Here is a 25,204-nt window from a genome sequence, read left to right as displayed (position 1 = left end):
GGCTGACTCGGCGTACCAATCCCGAGTATCAGTCGATCAGCAACAGTCAGAAGCGCGGTAAAAGAAGAGCGGAGGTGTAGAAGAAGGTGATGATTGATTTGAAAGACGACGGCTGGCGTCAGGGCGCTAGATCCGCGAAGCTTAGAGGAAAGGCAAAAGGAAAAGGAATATGATCGCTGGCTGTCAGCAGGGTCGCATACCCTGGAACCAGGCGAGCTGAACTATCATCACACATGGAAGGCTTATGGCCCCCATGCGATCGGAGAGTCTATTCAGCCAGGGGAGGAGGTTATTGCACGGTCGGAGGAGAGTGGCTCGGCAAGGAGGAAGGAAGGGGGTGGGGACGAGACCAAACGAGACGGCGATGAGACGAGATGTATTTGAGAAATGAACGTAATCTTGGCCCCTCACCCCAGCACAGCAGCTAGTATGGTGCATAGTAAGAGCACTCACTGTTCAGTCTTTGTCTATTTCTTCACTTCTCATCGGCCTCCCCGCATCATGTTCGTCGCAATGGCCCCGTGGGTCCCAGGCGGGAAGAAGGGAGGGCAGTTGCGGAATGGGCAAACACTGGGTTAGGGATAGATAGACACTGTCGCCAGGCCGGATAACTGCCATAGCCTCCTCCTTAGGCACCAGCTGGGCCCCCCGACAGGGATCATCAAGCCTATCCCGGTTAAACTGGCTGTCAGCGTCCAGCATTAACCTGGTTAATCGTTGACCAACCTGGGTGTGGAGGGCGGGTCAGCCAGCGGATGGATCCTAACGGAGCATATCGCATGATGCAGTTCGCGATTCGCTCGTGGCCCTGGACCAACGTTCTTCGGTGTAGCAGCCACATTGTTTGGCTGTGGCCGTCGGCGTGGACTGGGTGAGATTTTAGGGCATTTCTGGGCAGCGAGTGGAGCGGCCGAGAGAGAGGAGAGAAGAGGGGATGCTGCATTAGTGGCTTGTCGACTAGTGACAATCATACCCTTTCCGGTCATTCTCTGGGCAATTCAACCATCACACCTTATTGGCATGTGTCAAACATTTGATTTTCACACACTGCATGACCGTCAAAATACCTGCTCAGACAACAGCACTGACCTTTCCGCCCCTGCACGATCAACACCCCCGGCCAAGGATGCTAGTCCTGGCGATGATCCAGCCGGCAGGAATGAGGCTCAATCCGGGTACCTGCTCCGCTGTATCTATCGTCGGCCGCGACTATACCTTGATATAGTAGGTTGTTCGTTCGAGACTATTGACTCGGCACACTTATAGGCTGTGGGGCGATGGCTGCGGATCCCGGTCGATACTATCTTGATAGCACTCGTTTCTGACTGTTTTTGACTAGCCCTGGAAAGTACTGTACTCGCGCTTGGCGATGTGCAAATGATGGATTGTGACAGGACCGTAAAAAGGTTTCTAGCCCATGCAGCTCCATCACACTTTACTTCGTATGGCCAGATTGCGTTTGCTATCGCTTAAGGCTCCCAATCGGTCAGGCTGGCAATCGGATGAGCCATGAGTAATTTATCTCGCAACATTGATGACTGTGACGGCGAGCGGGGAGAGATCGCAGCGGGGAGCAAGGTAGATAAGAAGGGACTCCCACTTATCCTCTCGATTGAGGTTTCCTTTCTCCCAACACATTCATCAACACTGCGCCTTCAGTAGTGCCAACGAAGTTATACAATGCAACTACTAACGACTGACGGCCTTGTCTCCCGCGGTGGAGCACTACAGAGTTCTCAGACTCTTGACGGGTCTGATCCTGTGGCCGTCGTGGGCTTCTCCTTGAGATTCCCTCAGGATGCCACCTCCCCGCAATCCTTCTGGAAAATACTCCAAGAAGGTCGATCCGTCACAACAGAAGTTCCTTCTGACCGATTTAATATAAATGGCTTCTACCACCCAGATGCGTCTCGAAATGACACAGTATGTATGATCATCGCTGGCGAGGATACCTGGTCCTAACAGCATGACAGGTAAACGCGCGGGGTGGCCATTTCTTAAAAGAGAATGTGGCAGCCTTTGATGCACCGTTCTTTTCCATGAGCCCCGGTGAGGTCGAAAGCTTGGATCCGCAGCAACGAGGTTTGCTGGAGACAACCTACAGGGCCCTCGAGAATGGTAAGACTCTTAGAAAAACATCATGGAGTAAGATACTAACAGTGACGGCAGCTGGCATTCCCGTCGAAAGAGCAGCGGGCTCCGCCACCTCCGTCTATGTCGGGGCGTTGGGAGTTGAGTACAACCGATTCTTCGAATTTGACGAAGAGGTCCAGGCCACGTATAAAGCTACCGGTAACTCAGGAGCCATCTTAGCCAACCGGCTGAGTTGGTTCTACGACTTGCGGGGGCCGAGTATGACCATTGAAACAGCTTGCTCTAGCAGCTTGATTGGCCTGCACCTTGCCTGTCAGAGCCTTCGCTCGAAGGAGTCGCGAATGGTGAGTGCAACCCCAAAAATGCTCACGTAACACTAGCTGACAGGGAATGTCTAGAGTTTGGTATGCGGCTCACAGCTCTACCTCGAACCAATGACAAGCGCGATCTCGCTCTCCGCTCTGCAATTTATTTCTCCTGACAGTCGCTGCCACAGCTTTGGGGCTGATGGGAACGGTTATGCCAAGGGCGAAGGGTTCGGCGTCCTGGTACTGAAGCGGTTAAGTGATGCTATAGCTGATGGCGATGTAATTCGAGCAGTGGTCCGAGCGACTGCGACGAACCAAGATGGGCGCACTCCCGGTATCTCTCAGCCAAGTCAGGCAGCTCAGGAGATGCTGATCCGGGAGGCGTACCGTTCGGGTGGCCTGGATCTCGCATCCACCCGGTTGTTTGAGGCACATGGCCCGGGAACGAAACTAGGTGATCCCATTGAAGCTGGTGCCATCAAATCAGTCTTTCAGAAACACCGTAGCCCGGATGACCCGATGCACATTGGTGCGGTGAAGGCCAACATCGGCCATCTAGAAGCGACAGCTGGTCTGGCGGGCTTGATCAAGACAATTCTGAGTCTGGAGAGAGGCATCATCCCGCCGATAGCTGGACTGAAAGAGGTCAACCCGCGCATTCCGGCAGATGAATGGAACCTAAAGTTCCCGACCAAGCCGCTTCCATGGCCCACAGATGGTCTCCGACGGGCATCGGTCAACGCATTTGGCTATGGAGGATCGAATGCCCACGCCGTCCTGGATGACGCATACAACTACCTGCGGGAGCATGGCCTTGAAGCACACCACGTCACTGCAAAAAGACCGCCCTCCTTGGCCATCTTAGAGAATGGCGTGACCAACGTCACAAATAACATTACCAATGGCCACAGTAATGGCTACACCAATGGCCACGCTAATGGTCACACGAACGGTAATGCAAATGGCCATACAAACGGAGACACAAATGGCCACTCAACCAATGGCTATAACAACCACAATGAAACCGGTGCGACAGTGTCAAATGGTACGTCGCATGACGAACCGGAAGAGACCCCATACGTTTTCACCTGGTCTGCATCCGATTCCAACGGAATTGAGCGACTCGGGGCAGCATATGAAGACTACCTAACTGGAATCGACTCTCATGACGCATCGGAGGAATTCTTGCGGGATCTGGCATATACCTTATCCAACAAACGCAGTGTTCTGCCCTGGAAGTCTTTCGCGTTGGCAGGAGACCTGGAAAGTCTCAAGACGCAGGTACAAAATATGCCGAAGCCCGTGCGATCGTCGACAAGCCCGCGGATCAATTTTGTCTTTACCGGTCAAGGTGCACAGTGGGCCCGAATGGGTATTGAGCTTCTGAAATACGAGACATTCCGGCAAAGCATTCTAAAGGCGGACTCCTATTTGAAAGGACTCGGAAGCTCTTGGTCGCTGATCGAAGAGCTGCATAAGGCTGCAGATTCCTCTCAGATTGATAGCCCGGCGTTAGCACAGCCGCTATGTACCGCTCTGCAGGTAGCACTGGTGGAGCTCCTCGAGGGATGGGGTGTGGTTCCCTGGGGCGTGGTGGGTCATTCGTCGGGAGAGATTGCCGCTGCATTTTGCGCAGGGGCAATTTCCCGTGAATCAGCATGGACAATTGCCTATTTCCGTGGAGCACTGGCTGCTCGGGTAGCGGAGTCAAAAACTGGCGAACGTGGGGCGATGATGGCTGTTGGCTTGTCCGTATCCGAACTCCAGCCTCATTTCGACGAGATCTCGGCTGTCCATGGCAAACAATGCTTGTCAATTGGCTGCATCAATAGCGCCAATAACATAACCGTGACAGGATTGGACAAGTCTATCGACACCCTCAAGGTCCGCCTAGACGAGAAGCAGGTGTTTGCCCGCAAGCTGAGAATCCCAGTTGCCTACCACTCTTCTCACATGCAAGTGATTGCCGAAGAATATAAGAGCCTTTTGCAAGGTATTTGCCAACCGCATCAATCTGCTCGGAAAGGAGAAACACCCGTCTTTTTTTCATCCGTCACAGGACAACCTGTTCCAGTCAAACAGCTCTCTCTGCCCCAATACTGGGTGAAGAATCTCGTGTCGACTGTCAGGTTTTCTGAAGCTCTTGGTGAACTGTCCCAAGCCAGCCGCAATAATGGGTCTAACGCGCAAGTGGATCACTACGTTGAGATTGGTCCACACGCAGCTATGCAGAGAGCGGTCATGAACAATGTGCCTCATTCTGAAAACGTCAAATATGATGCAGCAATGCGACGAGGTGTCTCTGGACTGAAATCCTTGCAGCAGCTCTCCGGGAAACTTTGGACTGAAGGCTACCCTGTCAAGATCGAAGCTGTCAATAGCCATGGATCGAACCGACCGGCGAAAATGGTAGTTGACCTACCAGAGTACCCGTTTAATCATTCCCAGACTTACTGGCTCGAAAGTCGACTGTTCAAGAATTACAGAATGCGCGACAATATTCGACACGAGTTAGTAGGCATTCCCACAAACGACTGGAACCCGCTTGAGCCGAAGTTCCGCTTCACCATTCGGGTATCTGACCTTCCATGGCTGACAGACCATCGGGTGAGTTCCAACTCATAGCCATCTGTAAAGATCAATCTGCTAAGTGAAGTTTAGTTGAATGGATCCCCGGTCTACCCTGCCGCGGGAATGGCAGTCATGGCCATCGAGGCTGCTAGGCATCTAGTTAAGCCTAGTCATGCAGTTAGAGGATACCGCCTGCGAGACGTAAGGATCTTCTCTGCCTTAGTTGTCCCTGAGACCCCTGAAGGCGTAGAAAGCCAGATATTCCTACGTAATGCAGAGAACAGTCGGACCACTGGTGTCCAGACAGTGGAATGCAGAGAGTTCAACGTATATGTGTACTCGGACAATGAATGGCGGGAGGTCTGCGCTGGCTCTGTCGTCACGGAATACGAAGAGACGCCAGATGAGGTGTACGGAGGCGACGAGCGAAGCCTGACGAAGAACCATTACCAGACAATGTACCAACAAGCAGTCGACCGTTGCTCAGCGACGAGTACTCAGCAGGTCTTCTATGATGCTGGTCATAAGATTGGGTATGGCTTTGGTCCCCTGTTCAATACTCTTCACGACCTAGCCTACGATCCGGAAGGGGACCAAGCTGTGGCCGTCGTTGAGCCTGATGAGTGGAGAGGTAAAGTTCCTGAGAGGAACTCTCAAGTCCAGCCGCATATCATTCACCCCACAGCGTTGGACGGGGTGTTCCAAGTCACGGCTGTGGCAACCACCAAAGGTGGAACGGAACTTGGCCCGTTGCAGGCACCGACTCAGTTGCGAGATTTCTGGATCTCGCAGGATCTGATTGAGCGCAAACCATCCACAAAACTGAATGTTCTGGCGCAGACCACGCTACAGGCAGCACGAGAAACCGACTCGTTCATTCTTGCCATCAATTCAGATACCGGAGAACCAGCCATTGTGATAGAGGGCTATCGGGTGACAACCGTGTCTAGCCTTAGCTATAAGCCATCAGAGAAACGCAATATCTTTTACAGGCTCGATTGGAAACCTGATGTTAACCTCATTAGCAGCTCGCAGACCGAGGCTTACTGCTTGGACAAGGAGACAATACCCGTTGAATGGAAGCCGTCTAAGAATGTGGTGACTCTGCATTACATGTCGGAAATGTTGAAGGAGCTGGACGCTCAAGGATACGAGACCTCATCCCCATACTTCCAGAGGTACTTGGCCTGGGTGCGATATCATTTCGATCGTTTGGGTGACAGAAATCCTCTTCTCCAAGCACCATGGAAAGATGTTTTAGCGAATGACAGCCGTCGCGAGGAATATTTGGAGGAGTTCGCAGCGACAGGCCCGGTTGAGGGTGCGGTTAATTCGTTCTGCAAGCACCTTGCCGCAATTGTCCGCGAAGAAGTGGATCCGTTAGACCTCCTCTTCAATCAAGGCCTGGCGAAGGACCTGTACAAGGACGAGATTTTCGTGACTACCGCCAAGCGGATGGCGGTATTTATGGATCTCCTTGCGCACAAGAACTCCAAGCTTGATATCCTTGAGATCGGTGCTGGTACTGGAAGCGGTACCCAGCAAATTCTGTCGGCATTGGGCAAACAGGGTAGCGATAAAGGCGTGACCCCTCGATACCAATCCTACACCTTCACCGATATTTCTCCTGGGTTCTTCGAAAAGGCTAAGGTTAAATTCTCCGACCATGTTGATCGCATGACTTTCCAGACATTGGATATCGAGCGCGATCCAGCTGAGCAGGGTTTCACACCGAGAGGATACGATGTCGTAATTGCTGCCACTGTGCTGCATGCTACCAAATGTGTCAGTGATACTCTAAGTCATGCCCGCTCCTTATTGAAACCAGGCGGCTACATCATTCTCATGGAGCCAACCAACAAACATGACACCGTGCTAAATGGCATCTGGGGAACACTTCCAGGATGGTGGAGATCAACCGAAGAGGACCGGAAGTGGTGCCCATTGTATTCTCGGGACGAATGGGATTACTATCTGAAACAGACCGGATACACTGGGGTGGAAATGGCAATCACCGACTTCCCAGATGTCGAGAACCATACACTCAGCTTCCTCCTCTCTCGAGCATCTCATGAGGAACCGAGCCAGGTTGAACTTCCGGATTCGCTCTTTATTGCTGTCGATACCGAATTTCAACTCAAGGTTGCCGAAAAAATTGCTTCCTACTTCTCCTCGACGTGGGGGAAGCAATGTGACATCATCACGCCTGATGCTATCTCCGAGCAAACATCACAGTCGAATGTTTGCCTCTCACTTCTTGACCTGGAACGTCCGTTCCTAGCGGCAATGAGTGGGAGGGACTTTGCTCGCTTCAAAAGACTTGTGGACTTTTCAAGTCACATCTACTGGATAACATCCGGTACTGATGTGAACGCTGCACTACCTGAAAATGCAATGAGTTCCGGTTTTAGCCGAGCTGCAATGCTGGAGAAGCCTGGGCTTTACTGGGCTAATTTGAATATCCAGGACATAGCCTGTGCTGGCAAGACTATTTGCGGTGTCCTTCAGCGCTCATGTGGCGCGTCCGGGGTTGAGAACTGGGAGGGCGATTATTGCGAGACCAACGACATGGCACTCATCCCCCGCGTGGTAGAAGCCAATGATATCAATGATTATGTCTACTCCCAGACTGGCAACCAAGACATAGAGCGAAGGCAGCTTTGCAGGGAGCCAACTGAGGCTCTGAAAATACAATTTTCTCCTGGGCAGCTTGGCAGTTTCCGGTACGCCAGGGATGAGACTCCAAGTAAGCCCCTCGCAGAAGACGAGGTGGAAGTGACAGTCAAGGCCACGGGAGTCAACTTTGCCGATGTGATGTGTGTACTTGGGCAGATCACCGACTCTTACATAGGACATGAATATGGGGGCGTTGTCCGGCGAGTTGGTTCAGCTGTGAAAGATCTGGCACCTGGGGATCGCGTCTGCGGCATGGCCTCTGGGACATTTAAGACGTTTGTCCGGAACAAAGTCCACACCACCATCCCTATTCCGGATCATATAGCATTCACCGATGCCTTCCCAGCGGTATGGCTGACAGCGCTGTACGGCATCACGCACCTGGGCCGCCTTCGTAAAGGCGAGTCTGTACTCATACACGCAGCCGCGGGCGCTGTGGGTCAGGCTGCCATCCAGCTGGCACAGAATATCGGTGCCGATGTGTTTGTGACAGTCAGTTCAACAGTCAAAAAGAATCTTCTGCAAGAGCGTTATGGAATCCCTGGCGATCGTTTCTTCTCGAGCCGAAAGTTGGCATTCGGCAAGCAGATCCTGCGCGCAACCAATGGTCGCGGTGTCGATGTCGTCCTCAACTCAAGCTCGGGCGAGGCGCTCGCAGAGACTTGGAGATGTGTCGCGCCTCTGGGACGGTTCGTCGAGATTGGAAAGCGAGACATTTACTCTTTCCAGAAGCTTGCCATGTATCAGTTCTCTAAGAACGTCACCTTCTCATCACTCGACCTTCAAACCGTGTACAAGAATCATCCAGCGGTTATCAAGCAGCTAATGGATGAGCTACACGAGTTGCTCTTTGCGAAGAAACTGGGTCCTCCTCAGCCGGTGACACAGTTCTCACGCGGGGAATTTGAGTCGGCCTTCCGCTACCTTCAAACTGGCCGTCATATGGGCAAGGCAGTGATCAACTGGGAGGAAGAGGCGGAGGTCTCAGTGGTGCCTAGTAACGACCCGGAATATGTCTTCGACTCCGCGGCCAGTTATATGATTGCTGGTGGTCTGGGCGGTATCGGCCGGAGTCTATCAAGGTGGCTTACCACTCGAGGAGTCAAGAATTTAATCTTACTGTCTCGCTCGGGCGCGGTTTCTGATGATGCCATCGAGCTAGTCAAAGAGCTTACAGAACGAGGCGTCAATGTGGCTACTCCCCAGTGTGATGTTAGCAACGCCGAGTCTCTGGCGAGCGCAATCAGTGATTGCAAACAGACAATGCCTCCAGTCAAGGGAGTGATTCAGGCCTCTATGGTACTTAAGGTATGCTAACTGAGCTTTTTTTGGTATTGCTTGAGCAACCAGCTGACACTTTGCAGGACCGCTTGTTTGACAACATGTCGCTGGCAGAATGGCAGGCAGTGCTCGACCCCAAGGTCGCTGGAACTTGGAACCTCCACCACTATCTTCCAGCTGACATGGACTTTTTTGTCATCCTGTCTTCCCTGGGAGGTATGATTGGGTCGAGAGGCCAATCTCAGTATAATGCCGCCGCGACGTTCCAGGATGCATTTGCTCGCCATAGATGGGCACACGGCCGGAAATGCATATCTATTGATGTCGGTCTACTCACGTCCGTCGGGTACGTGGCAGAACAGAAGGACGTATCCGAGCGGTGGGTCAACGCCGGTTTCGATGCCCTGTCGGAGAAAGAGCTTCACAGTGTTGTGAACTGGGCTTGTAATCCTCGCCTGAATGTGTCATCGGGATGGGAGACTCAGGTCCTCACGGCCCTCAACCGGCCCATGGCAATGATTCAGCAAGGCAAAGAACTGCTGCCTTACATGAAGCGGACCCTGTACCGACATCTGCACCGGATGGACCAAAGCACAACTGCGTCCGCCCCTACCTCTGCTCAGACCGTAGACTATGGAGCCCTTCTCGGGGCTGCTGGCAATGTAGAAGAAGCAGGAGCCATTATCGCCACAGCTCTCGCGCAGAGACTCTCTCAAGCTCTCTCGGTACCGGAGGAGGATGTTGATATCAATAGGCCTGCTCATTCCTTCGGCGTGGATTCTCTGGTGGCCGTCGAGCTGCGGTTCTGGTTCGCCAATGAAATGAAGGCAGAACTCTCGGTCTTCAATATCCTGGCGGACTGTAGTATCAGGGAGTTGGGTCAGCAAGCGGCTAGCAAGAGTCAATATGTGCAGAAGGGGCAAGGGAACTAAGAACACTTGTCATCCGCCATTTAGTATATTGTCGTTAGATTACATCGAATTTTTACGAAACTCAATTTTGCATGATCATCCCTAAACCTTCCTGAATAGTTGGGCTGTCAGCACTAATCCTTGCAGTAGCTCCAATAGTAAAAGTGACCGGGGGCTGCTTGCTGCCTACCATGCAAGGTAACACTGCTACTGCTATAGTGTGGCACTGTAAGCGGGTCCTGTCGGAATGTGCCTGCGTGTCTGACAGACTAAAACTCAATAAGCCCCTCATTCACCAGCCTTACTCGGATTCACTAGACTTAAAGACGGCAAGCCCCCTGGCAGGTGCTGGCGCCTCCCAGATTGTCTTGAAAGCCATTCGAGCAACCCCTACTTCTAATTTCATTGACACACAAAGGTAACAAAGACTTCAGACCTGTATAATCAGCGTCAGTTACTTGCGAAGATGACAAAAGAACAACAAACCTGGTTCATCACTGGCTGCTCCAGTGGCTTCGGGGAGCAGTTTGTACGCCAGCTCCGCGCACGGGGTGACAACGTCATCGCGACAGGCCGGAATGCTGAAACCAAGCTTGCGCACTTGAAAGATACCGGTGCCACTATTCTTGAACTCGATGTCACGGCACCTCAAGAAGAGTTGAACGCGAAGTTCCAACAGGCCATTGACATTTATGGGGGAGTAGATGTACTTGTGAACAACGCGGGGTACATCCAATGCGGGGCCATCGAGGAGCTCACGTGAGTGTTGGCCTGAGGACTTCAAGTCCTTTGTTTGACGAAGCCAATTAGGAAGGCCACGTTTGACTGACTGAGGCTTTAGACCGGAGGATATGAAACGATCCCTCGACACAAATTTCCATGGTCCTATCAACCTGACCCGCGCCGCATTGCCGCATTTCCGCAGCAAGGGCGAAAAGGGTCAAGGTATGATCATCTACATGGGATCGCAGTCTGGCTTCTGGGGAGAGCCTGCTGCGTCCGCGTATTGCGCCAGTAAATTTGCACTGGAAGGTAAATGCCCCCGGTATACCATCTGAACGTTCACGACGAAGCTGATAGTGTGACTCTTAACCGCCACAGGAGCCGTTGAAAGTCTCTCGAAAGAGCTAGGCTGGCTGGCACCGGGTATCAAGCCTCTCATTATTGAAGCAGGCATTTTCAGCACTGAAGTCATGAGAAATATCAACCATGTTCCTTACCGAGTCGATTTCTACCGGGGCCTTAACGACGCGTGTCGCGTGCGCGGAGAGGGCAACTACCGCAACCCACCAGGCAATGCGGTGGATTTGATTGCCAAGGTCATCCAGATTGCAAAGGGAGAGGGTATTGCGGAAGGCAAAGAAATCCCCTTGCGTGTGCCATTTGGCAGTGATTCTCTTGGGTTCCTTAAGGAGAAGGCGCGGGATATGATGCGCATTGCAGAGGAATGGGAGGAAGTTGCTCGTAGCACCGATTTTCCGGATCACAAGGGGCCTATGCCGGATATTCCGGCCTAAAGTGGGCACCTTGGGCCCTGTGGTAAGTCATGGAGACTGTGAAATGTTGTCTCACCTACAAAGAAAATGATGACTCTTGTTATGTTCTCGCTACCGCGGATAAAAGAACGTTCTGTACTTGCAGTAGAATGCCCCTTATTGCTCGATGGTGACCTTAAGCTACAATATATAAACGTACAGCATCTGTTACATTAGTAACAACTAACACATCACGTAGAGGCCCAAAGAGGTATAAGAATGAGGGTGCGAGATGATTCATATCAGTATTCGATGCTATCAACCTTTTTGTAACTGCTGTTTGGTTAGTCATTCCAATCGGATTTTTATTATTTGTTGCACTAAATTCATATTATGGATGAATAACAACAGATCGTTGTTTTTTCAGGAAGCAACTGTCCTCACAACCAATGAGACTTATGTCGCTCTGCGAACCGGGGAATAATCAACGTCGATCCTTAATCAACCGTTGACAATCAATGACAAAACCGAGCCAGTCAACTTCCCCAGACTCCGTCCGATCAGATAAGATCCACCGCGTACCTGCTAACATCCCGCCTTCAAACTAACCGAAATTAGCTATTTTGCCCGAGGACCACATTCAAAGCAAATAGCAAACAAGGTCCATCAATAAGAAGACAGCACGAAATGACGATCATCAACACTGCTCCGGCATATATAGTGCCCCTCTCGCAACCAAAGGCACCCCCTCCCCCCAAGTCTTCATTTCCAAATCACAGACCCCTCACAATGCATCTTTCCACGCTGTTTCTCACGTTCCTAACCCTCTCACCTACCCTCTCCCAACCAACATCAGCCATATCCGTCACCCAACTCTTCAACTTCAGCACCTCCACCGACATTGAAAATGGCGCCATCGACCCTGTCACCAACACTATGCTCATTACCACCTTCACCGACGCCCGTCTCTACGCCCTCGACCTCAATGACCCTTACCCCACCGCTAACCTCTTGACCTCCTTCTACCCCAACGCCACCGCCATCACCGGCATAGCCCCCATCGGCCACGGCAAGTACGCCATCACCGGTGGCGTCCGTGGCTCCTATCACTACTACAATGAAACCATCTACACCATCGACTTTGGGGCCTACGCAGCCAACATCACTGCTTCCCCAGTCACCAAAGCAGTTGCGCATCTTCCACAGGCAATCATGCTAAATGGTCTCGCCTCCCTCCTACGCCGTCCCACCACTGTCTTAGCAGCGGATTCCCGTGTGGGGTGTATATTCCGCATTGACACGCTGACCGGAACCTCAGACATCGTTGTCCAGAGCGATGCATTGTCGGCTCCGGCGAATGGGTCATCAGAGATCGGGATCAATGGACTAAAGACGCACGGGGAGTATGCGTACTATACTAATACTGCGCTGAAGACTTTTGGAAGAGTAAAAATTAACGATCATGGTATTGCGGTGCCTGGGAAAGATGGCAATGTTGAAGTCGAGGTTCTTGCCACGTTGAACTCCGGGTTGGAGGAATATCAGTGGGATGACTTTGATTTCGATGAGGAGGGAACAGTCTATGTGGCTATGGGAGGTCCGAATGGGAGTGCGATCGGCACAATTAGTCCTGATGGTGATGTCGAGGTGTTGTTCACAAAGGTGATTCATGGGCCCACCTCGGTGCATGTTGTTGAAAAGGAGGGGATGAGGAAGAAGCTATATATCACTACGAATAGTGGCGGTGGGCAGGTTGTGGAGGCGGTGCTCTGATGGAGGCCGTTATATACAGTACCATTGAGAGTGGACTAGCTTTGTGGTGGATTATGAATGTATGAGATAGGAATGAAGGGATGGGATCGGTGCCTGGTTTAATGGTTGAGAACTGGGTCGGTTTTTTCCCGCATTCACTGGCTCGCACTTTAACCTAGGGGAATGGACAGACCGGTTGCTCCCCGGGAAATCACTTTGACCAAAATGTTGGAATATTTATTGGAAACTGTTTCGAGAAAGGACATCGCATTTGTACCAAGATGGTTATCGGGCTAGGATTCAACCGGTAGACACCATCTAAAGCAATAGCCCGAAACAAAGAAAGGAAGAGCGGGAAAATAACATAACGTAGACAAAAGAATCCCAACTTCAACTCCATCGAAAAAAAAAAAATATTTCATCTCCGCAAGATGAGTAAAAACGCCCTAGCAGAAATAAATATGCACATAATAAGGACAAAAGAGGCAAAAATTTCAACACCAGTCAGCCATCCATCTCCTCGTTGAGATACAAAAACAAATCATCAAATGCACTGCGGTCATTGTTCAATCGCCCACCTGACACATAATCATTAGCAGAGTGCTTATCCCTACCAACAAGCCTCCATCTCCCTCCCTCCTGCAATGCGAGGAATAGAATCCCAACAACCATCCCTACCATCCTGGGCCCGAAGACAGGCTTTGCAGGACATAAAAAAGGGGGGATGCCAAAGGGCATGTAAGCTTCCTTCTGTTCCTCGGTCAAGGTAGCAAATCGCGAAGGTTTATATTCCAAAGCGTCTGTTCCCCAGATAATCTTGTCCAGATGACAGGCTTCAATATCTGCTGCAAAGGTCTCATCAACTGCACCATTCTTGTCATCATCGAAGCGGAATGTTCGGCGGACGCGTCGGGTAGGTGGGTACAGACGAAGAGCCTCAGAGACCATTGCTTCGACTGAAATGCCGTCTTCGACGTCCTGGAACTGCACCCTCGTAGGGTGCAGTGCAAAGCTCACCATCTTATCCACCCAAATCTCGTTTTGAGCACGCCTAATCTCGAGGAACATGCGTAGCGCCACCCTCCAGGTGGTCTCATAGCCCGGAAGGATCACATTTAGCGGATTTTCGTCGCGCTGAAACTGATCAGACGAAGGAAAGAAAGCAGTGACACAGTCCCGTAGCTCTTCATTGTGTTCAAATGAAAGAATATCGGGCCCTTTAGCTAAGATCCAGGATTCATTGATGCACCGTGCAAAGTCGGCGAAGAAGAGGTCCCCAGAAGGTGGAATCCTAGGTTCTAGTTTGAATATCCCTACCAGCACCAATCTCAGAGTAAGTGTCTGAGTAATACTGGCCAAGTGGATTGTACCCTGTGATGAGTTGACCCAGTAGCGTGCTGATTCTTGGAGAGAGTGGGACAGATGGTTCCAATCCAGAGGAGTGAGATTTAGAAGCATCTTGATGTCCTTCATGTGCTGGGTCACAAAGTCTTCGTCGGAGCTCGTGAACGCATTTCGGATGCAAAACGCCGTTTTAAATCTGGAATTGGAGAGCGCGCGAGACTCGTAGGGTGACAACAGATTTGTTTTGTTGGTGAATCGGCCATCTGCAGCGATTATCAAGCGACACAGTTTAGGTGTATTATACATGGTTGTTTTCTGTCGAAAGAAGTGGATAGAACTGTGTTGTAGAAATAGGAAGAGTATGATTACAGCGAGGCCTTTCAAGATCGTAGCAAACATTATGGAGAGGTGGCAGTGGTGCAGTTATCAACGAGAGTACTTGGCCAAGACAAACCTCATCGAAGTGATGATAGACATGGCAAAGGAGTTTTGCCTCCATTCTATGTTTCCAAAAGGTGGGAAGTAGCAGACTACAGAAGTCATTCACTAACCGTCGCGTGCGCAATTTCATTCAATGCAGTTTGGTAAATACAATCTAGCCTGATAGGCCCAGGACCTGTTTTTTGCAAACTAGCGCTCCACTCTGGGATAGCTAACTTCAGCTTGGAATAATATGGCCAGAACTTTGATGTATGTATGTATGTATGTATGCAAGAGCGCCTGCGGCCGGAACAAGCCCCCAAGCTGCGAAATCTAGCTATACAGGACCCTATTCCCACTCTATTCCAATTCCCCGTAATCCTACGGTATCGCTCAAATACCGTAATTTAAACATGAAGCGATCCCCAACCCCAACTGACCAATCAGAACGCTCGTAGCCGACCTCTTGTAGATGCCTTGTGGGCACCTACGAGGGCGTCGCATGTACTCAAGGGTCACAGATCATGTCTGATTCTGTAAGACCGCCCCACTCGAAAGGCTTCCTTTTACAATCCAGATTGCAGCAATGATGACTTTTGCAAGTTCGACAACGCAGCCGGGATCTTCAGCATCATATGGGCCAAATGTTTCCAGAATGAGAAACTTATCACAGGCTTCATTATTCCTGTAATAATTCTCAAGTTCCTTTTCATATTTAACAAAGGTCAAGAAAATTTGGTGCCGGTCTTGAGATACAAGCAAAAAGCTGCATGAGAGTCAAGAGTTAGTTACTTGTTTAGAGAGCTTGCACCTGGAACTTAACTTACTGGTCTTCAAAAACCGCTGATTCCGGAGACGTCATCATCAAGGCTGCTATTTCGCAAGCTTCTTGAATAATGACAGGGTGCGACCGAAAAGCCCTTTTGACTTCAGTGATGGAGAAGACTTTAAAATCACTCGTAGAACGCAGCACTCCATCTGTAAAGGCGCGATATCGTCGCCCATCGCCAAAATCGGCAAGAAATCCAGCTCTGTTTAGCACCCACTCAAAGTCTCTTCGTTCTACTATGTGCGTGATTTCCTGAAGCAGAACAATAAGTGCCGCATTTGGCGTTGCTTCATCCTCCGCATCTCGGCACTTTGCGGACTTCTGATTGTTGGCGTGACTGTATAGATCGTGCGTTCCCTGTACCGTGGCTGTCTGCTCTTGCAGCCGCTTAGCAGCCATGAATGATCCCGGCCAATGGTCAGCATGTGATTCCCTCAATTCCCGGATAGAGATGTGTTCTTGAAGAGTCCGAATGTATCCAGCCCAGTCTCGGGATTGATCAAGTAGGCTTGTTGCATCCCTCAACATGTTCTTACTGAATCCGAACTTGCTCATGTGATTGCTGAATTCAGTGGGGTGTACGATTTCAGGCGAATAGCAGCGTAGCATCAGATATTGTTTATCAGACGCTTGTGAAGCTGAGCCGAACATCTCAGTCGGCAAGGTCTTGATGGTTAACGCTTCCAATTTCGCGTTCTCCACAAGGTCCTGCCATTCCTCTGGACTACTGGGTAATTGGAAGCGTTCGACCTTTCCGAGTTTCTTTGCGGAGGATTTTTCAGAGTTCTCTTTCTCTTGTTCGGGAGGATTAGCTTGCATTGAAAGCTTCCTCTTCTTGAGCAGGGAAGACTTCATAGTCATACTCGGAGATAAACGAGCGCACCAGATGTGAACAAGCGACTGCACGAGAAGACACCTCACAAGGAGCTAATATTGCGAAAGTATTAGGAGCAAGAAAACTCGTCCAAGTGTGACAGTTTTGTGCTATCTAGAACCCCCACCAACCGAATCCTGTCTGTTTGCAGTTACTTCATCTATGTCGTACAGACACGCCAGACACATAAGACTAGACAGTAAGAGAATTACGATGAAAAATCTATAGGAAAGCATAACGTTAGAAGCTGTGCTAGGCTGACAGTGAGGGTTATTTGAATTTACAAGATATGGAGAGGCGTGAGAACTAGTTCCCTTCTGCAAGAAATTACAGGTTTTAATATAAAGTGCCTTTATATCGCATGTAGAGAAGATTGACTGTTTCTTGACTTGGGCAAACAATCACTGCTACCAGGCCGATACCTTAATCTCGCAAACAAAGGGGACCCAGTCATATTATCTCTTGCCTATGGACGGTAGGGTGACCTTGTAGAAGAGTCAACACAATAGTCACAAAACTATTTGGTATTAGAAGCCCGTGCGATTACCTAAATTCTTCTCATTCAGTTCTTTCTACATACAATTTCTCATCTCATGGGCATCATGTGCCCAGTTATGTGCGCTAAGATAAACCCAGGAAGTTGGCGACGAGCCAGACGCAATAGGTGCTACCTAGCCAGACATCCTCCGCACACAAGCGCTCTGTTCTATCAGGTGTTAAGAGCATTTTTGATCTTCGAAATGTAAGTCTTGATAGAATGACTGACATTTCGCCACAAAGATCCCCTACTCCACGATTCCATCTCTCGGCTTCTAGACTCCTGACTCGAGTTATCGGACAGGGCTGGAGGGACTTCAGCTACTGGCTGTGAATGACTGTTAGTCTGTCACTTAAGATAAACCACTTCCATAGTATATGGGAACTCACATCCATCATGATATTCATGTCAGTCGTGTTCCCGGTCATTTCGGAACACATAAAACTCATCACAATATCCATGCTCGAGATCGCCGAATCTTTGTTCGCGAAGCTAAGGAAATCAGATTTTCGAACGACGAGACCTCTATAATCATAGTGGGCCTCTAAGGTTCTGAGCTTAAGACCAGGAAAGACGCTGATAATCATGATCTAGATTCGAGTCAGTCAGATGAGCTTTCCAAAGAACAACGTCTGAAGCTGACACGAAGATCTCACTTACAGGAATGATGCTGTGGTCGGGACAATTATCACTTTGTAACCGGGTCAACATGACCGTCAACATGACCATAGTCTCGTATTTGGAAAGCGTATCATTTGCTTCAGACTTCATAAAAGTTGCAAGCAGGATGTGGGGCTTGTTGAATTGATCCATAGCTATATAAGCGTACTCCATCATCGAGTCACGCGACACCCAAAACAGGCCATCGAATTCTTCAGCAATGAGGTCCGGTGTGATATTCCCACTTCCAATAAGTTTGTCAGCTCCGGATCAATCCTCCTAGTTGTACACATTCATAAGTTTTCCAGGGGAGGAGGTGCTCACCATTCGATCCGGTTTGCGTAAGTCCGCAGCTGCAACGACCTTCCAGTCTCTGACATAACATCGCGACGGCTGGTTCGGAAAATGTCTCGTATCCCGTCCACTAACTTATAAACTTGATCGGTCACCGTTGGTGGCTGCGGGCTGGGTTTGTCCCAATTGTCGAAGATCTCCTTGACAAACTTTTGCCCCCGATCATGGGTAGGATGAGGGGAGGGGACATTGTGCGCTCCGAGAGGATTAAAGAAGACTGGCGAGAGCTTATCCTGATGAGTTCCAGCTGTTGTGATGTGCAGATCCTCACATATAACACCGAGATCTTTCTGAATATCAGGCTCAATCCACGCGGCTTGATGCTTTGCAACTGCGTTGAAGGTGTCACTGATTTTTTCTATCACTCTGGTGCGCACTTGTTCCATTTTGTCGTGATGGATTCTGTCAGAACAGTCTTTGGCTGATGGAAAGATATGTTAGCTTGGACAATGGGTTCAAGAGGGGTTAATGAAGTGAAGAAATAATCAGAGCATTACTCGAAGGATGAGGGACTGGGAGGTTCAGGAGTCATAATTGAATGCTCACCGTCAGAGAATAAGCACATTGTGGAACAACGCATTAGTGTTACCCAAAGCTGGGCTCGGGGTGGGAAGTATCAGTCGCTGTGAATAGACTAGTACAACAACTGAATATGCTGGCACAAGTCTGAAAAAGAGTCCATCGTGGCCGATTTAAATCTCTTCGCCGGGCCTCCCATCTCAATAAATAACCAGTTTGAAGAGAAAATGAATCATGGAATAACCCATTGTTCTGTCACTGGACTTGCCCCGATTTCACATGATAAGCCGATGTGTGAGGGCTTTGGGAAGCCCATCGTTCGAAGAACACGAGGAGCATTTGTGAATAGAGTTTATCAACCATGTGTTAATCTTTGCCACAGAAGGTACTGTGGAATCAGCCTTCTAAACTAATCAATTAGTTAATATCGATGGTTGAAATAACAGACCTGACTAAGATAGTAGAACCTTCCCAGCAAAAATGTCCATTGCGGAGAAAACCCCGAAAGTAGTACGGAATCCCCCGCCCGCCGGGAATCTTTCCGACCTCTCAACGAATCTTCCCCGGTCCCTCCCTGGCAATGATGACGATCAAGGCCAAAATAATTTAAACATCATGGAAAAAAGCCACAGCTACCGCCATTGCACAAAGATCATAACTACAGTATCCACAGCGGTGACATTCGCATAACTACAAAATGGAATACCAACGCCTCGGCAAAAGCGGCCTCAAAACCTCCAAAATCATCCTCGGATGCATGACTTTTGGCAATCCCGCCTGGGAAGGCAGTCCCTGGGTACTTCCGGAAGACGAAGCCCTCCCATTACTCAAGAAAGCCTACGACAGTGGAATCAACACTTGGGACACAGCAAACTCTTACTCAAACGGGACATCAGAGATTCTAATTGCTAAAGCCTTGGCGAAATACAACATCTCACGAATCAGGGTCGTGATCATGACCAAGCTATACTATCCAGTCTTTGACCCGGATTCTCCGTCACGACCCAATCCCGCCATAAACGACGGTGAGCTGGTGAATCAGATGGGGCTGAGTCGAAAACATATCTTCGATGCGGTGGAAGGGTCCCTTGCGCGACTGAACACGACGTATATTGATGTGTTACAGCTACATCGACTGGATGATACCGAGCCAGAGGAAATCATGTGTGCGCTGAATGATCTCGTCCGCATGGGCAAAGTTCATTATCTGGGTGCATCGAGCATGTACTGTTGGCAGTTGGCGCGGTTGCAGTACACGGCGAAGATGAATAATTGGACGACGTTTACGAGTATGCAGGGACTCTGGAACTTGCTTTACCGGGAGGAGGAGCGGGAGATTAATCCGTTCTGTAGGGCTGAAGGAATTGGGTTGATTCCTTGGAGTCCATTGGCTCGTGGGTTATTGGCTAGGCCGTGGAATGCGCAGACGTATCGGTCTAGTCAGGATAAAAAGACGGTCAAGTGGTTCTCTGGGGAGCAGAATGAGGTTATTGTTTCACGGGTGGAACAGTTGGCAAGGATGAAAGGGTGTAGTATGAGCGCTGTTGCTATTGCGTGGTTGTTGAAGAAGGGCGCGTGTCCGATTGTCGGGTTGAATAGTATGGAGAGAATTGGGTCGGCGGGAGAGGCGTTGCGTGTTGAATTGTCTGATGAGGAGGTTAGGCTACTTGAGGCAGAGTATAGGCCTCTCCCTGTGGAGGCTATATAAATACGTCCGAAGCAGGGGCGTTATAGTCTGTGCGCTTTGTAGGAATGAGATACAAGTAGGACACTTTGGTTACTATGTGCTGATAAAAAAAGTGCATAAGTAGTATTGAAGAAATTATCGGATATGTATAGCATCGCAAACGACTCTGAACATCAACTTCCCAGCCTGCCATACCTACGGCATGAAACTCGACACTAGGTCAGGAAAGGTAAATTCTCCCATATCCGTGAACAGAAAATCATCAACGGGAGGCTCAGTAGAGCCCAATAGAAACATATTGTTCATAAAGCCCATGGCGTGGGCTGAATGTCCTGCACCACCAGCTATCTCTGCATGTTGAACCGCAGGAGGTAAGATGTTGCCAGTGTGGCTAGTTCCAGACAGACCGTCCAGTCCTAACAAGGTGACCGTCTCGGAGAGCTTCCGAGTCAGCCCAGGAGCCATTCGGCGCAATGGGTGATATGTGATGCATTCTATCCTGCGAAAGACTCCTAACACCGCACTAATGAGGTGAAGCTCCTCGTGTAGATCAATGTTTAATTGCACATGATGATTGTGACATATCTCCAGTAACAAATGACCGGCAAATGCGATCATTACATGGAAATAGTGTGGCATGCCAACGAGGTTCTCGCTCATTTGGGGATCATTTCGGATCATCTCAAAAATGGTGACGGTCGCCTCATGAGCCATTTGGGCCGCGGATAGAAAAGGAAGGGGGATAGGATTGCCACGGAGCCCTTTGAACACTTGATGACCAAGGTATAGTTTCCCAAACTGATAGTGCAGCTCCAACCCTCTTCTTGGAAATTCCCCGATATGCGCATTCGTGACGAAGAGGGCGGAGAATCGGGTAAACCATCTGTCGAGCTGTCGCGAGTAATTCGTAATCTGATGAGTAAGGGCCGATGGAAGCTGCATCTCCTTGTCGGACCCCAAGACACCTCGAACTTGGCCCATGATTAAAAGCAGCGATACCTGCGACAGAATTCGCACGTCTGACTCTGTTGCCTCTGCGCGATGTAGGTATGATTCCCAGCTCACCGCAATATCCTTATCGTTCCGCAGAAGCGAGTCGCGGTTGTGGAGGATCGAGAGGTGCTGATCGCAGACGAATAATAAATACCATAGGCGGATGCGATCTGCTGCAACTATTGGTGACGAGTTTGATGGGGAAGAATACTCGGGCGGATGAATGCTAAGAAGAGAGTCGAAACTGCGATGGAGACGCATATCAGCTGCTCGACGGATGCCATCACTAGACAAGATTCGTGAAGCATCTGCAAGCCAAAAAGAGGTAATACATAAGGCTCGTAGATATTCCACGTCACGCTTCTCAAATAGAGACCGCGCAACCTGGGAGCGAAACTCGCGGTTACACGCTTCGTAGGTTTCCTGGTCATGAGGGTCATGGAGGGCTGACACAGTGCATATGGCAGCGAGGAGTGTTGGAGATTTCTTGCGTAGATGGGTTATATCCTGATTCTCATTACAGATGCCATAGAGAAAGTGATCTAGACGGGAGAAGTAGCGGTGCAGTAGTTTTTCTGCTGTTTCGACTGTGATGATGCCTTTACTGATGAGATCCACTCGGCCAGTAGCGCGAGTGACACCTGGTGGAATCTTCGTGGCGTTTGGAGTTCCATGTTTGGCGATATCGAGGAAGGTATCAATAGGAGCCTGCACCGCTGTGGGTGACTCTGGTGGGGATACTTCGCATCCTTCCGTTGGACAAGCGTCACATTCACGGTCTGGCCCGATGCTTTCTGTAATAGCTCGACCCTCATTTCCCTCATTTGCTGATATTAGAAGTGGTCTTGGGCGTTGAAGGTCTAAGGTCTGGCAGATGGTATCAATGGTCTGATGCAGATTCTGTACGTCGGTCCTCAGGTGCTCGACATTTCTGTAAAGCATACAAGTTTAGACCAACACAGTTTGAGGCGGAAGAGGGAGAAACTGACTTGGTATCTTCAACCAAAGATTGAAGACTTCGATTCAGTACACAAGACAGTGATCGCCGGCGACATCGAACGCAAGGTGGACCATTTTCTGGCATATCACATTTTGTCTAGGGCGTGGGTATTAGATTGAGCGATGTAACCTCTTAGACACCAAAGTTTCACCTTGTTTTTCCGACAGGCCACACATGCAGTGACCTTTCGGGTGATACTGGGCAAGACATTGACCAGCGATGGGATTGCTGCGGGTTGTTGCGGGCTTCTCTCCGCGTCCTGACGGGCAGGCGACTCAGACCGACCGGGATATTCCAAGGAGCCTTGCTGCTGTCGGGAGCTGGCCGAAGCTGGCGTGAGGGAGCTAGCAGCTTCTTCCCTGTGGCCGTCGGCTTCCGCTGTGGATGCCTGTCTCTTGCGCTTGACCATGTTGGATTGTAGGGCTTTTGATATCGCCAACATGTCATTTGTCTGATGTTTCTGAGGGTTGTTGGGCGTTTAGCCTGGTTACCCCGCATTGTCGGTTATGTTTATCCCGATCTTGTCGGGAGAAGCCCGAGTGGTTTGTTATAAAGACACTAGTAGTTTGTAGTATTGAACAGTATTCCAGATAACAACCATGACCTCAGCAATTCCGCACAAGAGCAGACCGTTGCCTCCGGGCATATATTGCCCAGTAATCTCTTTGTTTAAAGGGACACCACGGCAGGAAATCGACTACGACGCTTCCTACAAGTTCTTCACCCATCTCATCCGGAGTGGGATTGCCGGACTCGTACTCGCTGGCACAAATGCTGAGGCGGTTCTGCTATCGTCAACTGAGCGAAAGGAGTTGTTAAGAACTGCTCGACGGGCGGCTGTGGATTTAGGGGTGGGTGACTTTCCACTGGTGGCAGGGATTAGTGGGCAATCAACCAACGAATCTCTTCGCCTGGCTGAAGACGCTCGTGAGGCAGGAGCAGACTTTGGGCTACTTCTGCCGCCCAGCTATTGGCCTAAAGCAGTCACAAAAGACGTCATTTTGGACTTCTATACAGAGGTAGCAGACAGCAACATTCTTCCAGTCGTTATCTACAGCGTAAGCTCTCTTTCCCCACATTATGCTTGCATGAAAGTGGGCTGAACTAGGACCTTAGTTTCCAGCTGTCTGCAATGGGGTGGATATGAACTCGGATGTCATGTCCACATTGGCGCAGCATCCCAACATAGTCGGGGTAAAGTTGACTTGCGGTAACGCTGGCAAGGTTACCCGGTTAACTCAAGAATATACCGATGAACAGTTTGGGGTATATGCGGGCTCATCTGACTGGCTCATTCCTTGTCTCAGCGGAGGTGGGTCAGGCTGCGTGACAGGAATTGCCAATGTTTTCCCAAAATCAACTGCCAGGCTATTTTCTTTGTGGACGGCCGGGCAGCTGGAAGAAGCGAGGAAATTGCAGGGGCTGATATCCCAGGCCGAAAAGGCCTGCAAGGAAGGCATTGCGCCCACCAAGTTTGCCGCTGCACATTTTGCCGGACCAGTCGCCGGAGTGACGGACCAAGCAGCATTCTTCCCTCGAAAGCCATATAAAGCGTCATCAGCAGCAACACAGGAATGGGTTATCGGTGTGATGAAGCATCTTGTGGAAATTGAGAGTTCTTTGCCAGATGTGCAAAGGGGGTGAACAGATAGGCCCTAATCGAAGGATCCTGTTTCATAATTAAATTATGTTTGAAGCTCCTGAGGGTGATATAAAGATCGACGAGTTGCTGCAAATACTAGCGAACTACTGTATCTGTTATGTACTTTGGTCTTATATTTGTACTGAAATCTCGTTTGACTTTCTCATCATCAAAGCAGCTTCTCGGATGTCGCTAATGACGAGTTTCCGACATCTCATATTCATAGATGTGGCCACAGTCAGAGGTTCAATAATATGCTTTACAGTAGCTTTGATTTGTATTTATATTGCCAGGAATCTCGACTCAAGATAAAACACAAACAAGGTTATTTATTAGCATGATTGGAACTGAAACTCGTAGTGAATACTAGGAGCTTGTGATTCCTAGGAAGTACATAGAGCAGGTGCCACCCCAGAACACCCCAACGCCAAATCCTCCTCATTCGTGATTTGACCCCCCTTAACAGTGGCCAAGACCCGACCAGTCGGTAGACGAGGCAATTCTGGAAGGAGGCGGTGTAATTCAGAAACGAGCTCCAGAATTGGCGCGCTACTGCGCTTCGCTTTCGATGAACCAGACCGGTCAACTTGAAGTTCTGTCATTCTCCTTCGCAAATGATGAAATTTACAAGCTTATTCTGTGGCAAGCATACTGTAGCTTTGTTTGGTGACTATCAATGCTTCTGAGTTTAACATAAACACCGTTCGTTTCACCACTGGGCGTCCCTCTTCCCTTCCCAACAAATTTTATACTTTTCCACTCTTAAGCACTACTTTATTGACCAATACATAGGCACCCAGCCATGCTCGAGAATCTTTACTGACTACTGCCACATTCATACAGCACCATGTCTTTACTCATAGTCCCCGAAGATATGTTTACGCGACAATTACCCTCTCCAGCCGCCAAATCTATCCGCCATGGCTTCCATGGAAACGAATATAACTCCCTACAGGGGCCTCTTGCAGATACAATCGGCTTCTTCGTCAGTACTGCTTGGTCAAGTGCGAAGGCCTGAGAGGAATGGTATACTAGCTTTGCGGACCAAGCAACACGCTATTGCGAACGCCTAGGTTGTATGATTGCTTGGTTTTCAAACTGTCGCACGGGCTGCGGCGTGCTTCGTTATTGATCCGGAGCCGCCATATGAACCTTTCAGTGATTGGTGAGAGACTCAAGAATCTTACAGATTGGATAAGTGCAATGGTTTATATCTTCCGGGGTGGCGTATTTCTCCGTCTTACAAAAGAGCCTGTGAGAGGACATCGCAGTCTAG

The 25,204-nt window shown here is 49.8% G+C and overlaps 9 protein-coding genes across 9 annotated transcripts; 5 read left to right on the top strand and 4 right to left on the bottom strand.

The window, feature by feature from the left end:
• The first annotated feature begins 1,568 nt into the window (after positions 1–1,568).
• On the top strand, positions 1,569–9,933 carry BO87DRAFT_455725 (polyketide synthase). The gene is made up of 6 exons (XM_025628682.1): positions 1,569–1,923; positions 1,974–2,118; positions 2,170–2,438; positions 2,493–5,009; positions 5,064–8,957; positions 9,014–9,933. Exons 1-6 carry the CDS (start codon positions 1,681–1,683, stop codon positions 9,860–9,862), a joined length of 7,917 nt encoding a protein of 2,638 aa, XP_025483641.1. The 5' UTR covers positions 1,569–1,680; the 3' UTR covers positions 9,863–9,933.
• A 198-nt stretch (positions 9,934–10,131) lies between these two features.
• On the top strand, positions 10,132–11,536 carry BO87DRAFT_373061 (SDR family oxidoreductase). Its single transcript, XM_025622442.1, has 3 exons — positions 10,132–10,600; positions 10,683–10,873; positions 10,943–11,536. The coding sequence occupies exons 1-3, from the start codon at positions 10,308–10,310 to the stop codon at positions 11,356–11,358; spliced, it is 900 nt and encodes a 299-aa protein (XP_025483640.1). The 5' UTR covers positions 10,132–10,307; the 3' UTR covers positions 11,359–11,536.
• Positions 11,537–12,105: 569 nt separating this feature from the next.
• On the top strand, positions 12,106–13,257 carry BO87DRAFT_445994 (uncharacterized protein; the record flags this gene model as incomplete). The annotated part of the gene is made up of 1 exon (XM_025628198.1): positions 12,106–13,257. The coding sequence occupies one exon, from the start codon at positions 12,106–12,108 to the stop codon at positions 13,087–13,089; it is 984 nt and encodes a 327-aa protein (XP_025483639.1). The 3' UTR covers positions 13,090–13,257.
• Positions 13,258–13,572: 315 nt separating this feature from the next.
• On the bottom strand, positions 13,573–14,811 carry BO87DRAFT_393616 (cytochrome P450; the record flags this gene model as incomplete). The annotated part of the gene is made up of 1 exon (XM_025625071.1): positions 13,573–14,811. The coding sequence occupies one exon, from the start codon at positions 14,809–14,811 to the stop codon at positions 13,573–13,575; it is 1,239 nt and encodes a 412-aa protein (XP_025483638.1).
• A 543-nt stretch (positions 14,812–15,354) lies between these two features.
• BO87DRAFT_393615 (uncharacterized protein) lies at positions 15,355–16,516 on the bottom strand (the record flags this gene model as incomplete). Its single annotated transcript, XM_025625070.1, has 2 exons — positions 15,355–15,598; positions 15,660–16,516. 2 exons carry the CDS (start codon positions 16,514–16,516, stop codon positions 15,355–15,357), a joined length of 1,101 nt encoding a protein of 366 aa, XP_025483637.1.
• Positions 16,517–17,244: 728 nt separating this feature from the next.
• On the bottom strand, positions 17,245–18,473 carry BO87DRAFT_383052 (uncharacterized protein; the record flags this gene model as incomplete). The annotated part of the gene is made up of 4 exons (XM_025624638.1): positions 17,245–17,400; positions 17,463–17,663; positions 17,734–17,977; positions 18,058–18,473. 4 exons carry the CDS (start codon positions 18,471–18,473, stop codon positions 17,245–17,247), a joined length of 1,017 nt encoding a protein of 338 aa, XP_025483636.1.
• Positions 18,474–19,201: 728 nt separating this feature from the next.
• On the top strand, positions 19,202–20,367 carry BO87DRAFT_326462 (aldo/keto reductase). Its single transcript, XM_025620148.1, has one exon. The coding sequence runs from the start codon at positions 19,304–19,306 to the stop codon at positions 20,312–20,314; it is 1,011 nt and encodes a 336-aa protein (XP_025483635.1). The 5' UTR covers positions 19,202–19,303; the 3' UTR covers positions 20,315–20,367.
• A 40-nt stretch (positions 20,368–20,407) lies between these two features.
• On the bottom strand, positions 20,408–22,695 carry BO87DRAFT_455721 (Zn(II)2Cys6 transcription factor; the record flags this gene model as incomplete). Its single annotated transcript, XM_025628681.1, has 3 exons — positions 20,408–22,217; positions 22,276–22,382; positions 22,438–22,695. The coding sequence occupies 3 exons, from the start codon at positions 22,693–22,695 to the stop codon at positions 20,489–20,491; spliced, it is 2,094 nt and encodes a 697-aa protein (XP_025483634.1). The 3' UTR covers positions 20,408–20,488.
• Positions 22,696–22,884: 189 nt separating this feature from the next.
• Positions 22,885–24,029, top strand: BO87DRAFT_412797 (dihydrodipicolinate synthase family protein; the record flags this gene model as incomplete). Its single annotated transcript, XM_025626524.1, has 2 exons — positions 22,885–23,344; positions 23,403–24,029. Coding segments are annotated over 2 exons (988 nt in total), but the record flags the coding sequence as incomplete, so codon positions are not given.
• Positions 24,030–25,204: the final 1,175 nt, after the last annotated feature.

The sequence above is a fragment of the Aspergillus neoniger genome, assembly GCF_003184625.1.
Source record: "Aspergillus neoniger CBS 115656 unplaced genomic scaffold BO87scaffold_4, whole genome shotgun sequence".
In the NCBI taxonomy this organism is placed as follows: domain Eukaryota; kingdom Fungi; phylum Ascomycota; class Eurotiomycetes; order Eurotiales; family Aspergillaceae; genus Aspergillus; species Aspergillus neoniger.
This window is presented reverse-complemented; position numbering and strand designations above follow the sequence as displayed.

Bases quoted from the DNA above. Each gene is read 5' to 3' on its own strand.
- BO87DRAFT_455725 (XM_025628682.1), top strand. From the start codon at position 1,681: ATGCAACTACTAACGACTGACGGCCTTGTCTCCCGCGGTGGAGCACTA. The intron at 1,924-1,973 runs GTATGTATGATC...ACAGCATGACAG, and splicing joins ATGCGTCTCGAAATGACACA to GTAAACGCGCGGGGTGGCCA. The intron at 2,439-2,492 runs GTGAGTGCAACC...GGGAATGTCTAG, and splicing joins GCTCGAAGGAGTCGCGAATG to AGTTTGGTATGCGGCTCACA.
- BO87DRAFT_373061 (XM_025622442.1), top strand. From the start codon at position 10,308: ATGACAAAAGAACAACAAACCTGGTTCATCACTGGCTGCTCCAGTGGC. The intron at 10,601-10,682 runs GTGAGTGTTGGC...CTGAGGCTTTAG, and splicing joins GGGGCCATCGAGGAGCTCAC to ACCGGAGGATATGAAACGAT. The intron at 10,874-10,942 runs GTAAATGCCCCC...TAACCGCCACAG, and splicing joins CAGTAAATTTGCACTGGAAG to GAGCCGTTGAAAGTCTCTCG.
- BO87DRAFT_326462 (XM_025620148.1), top strand. From the start codon at position 19,304: ATGGAATACCAACGCCTCGGCAAAAGCGGCCTCAAAACCTCCAAAATC.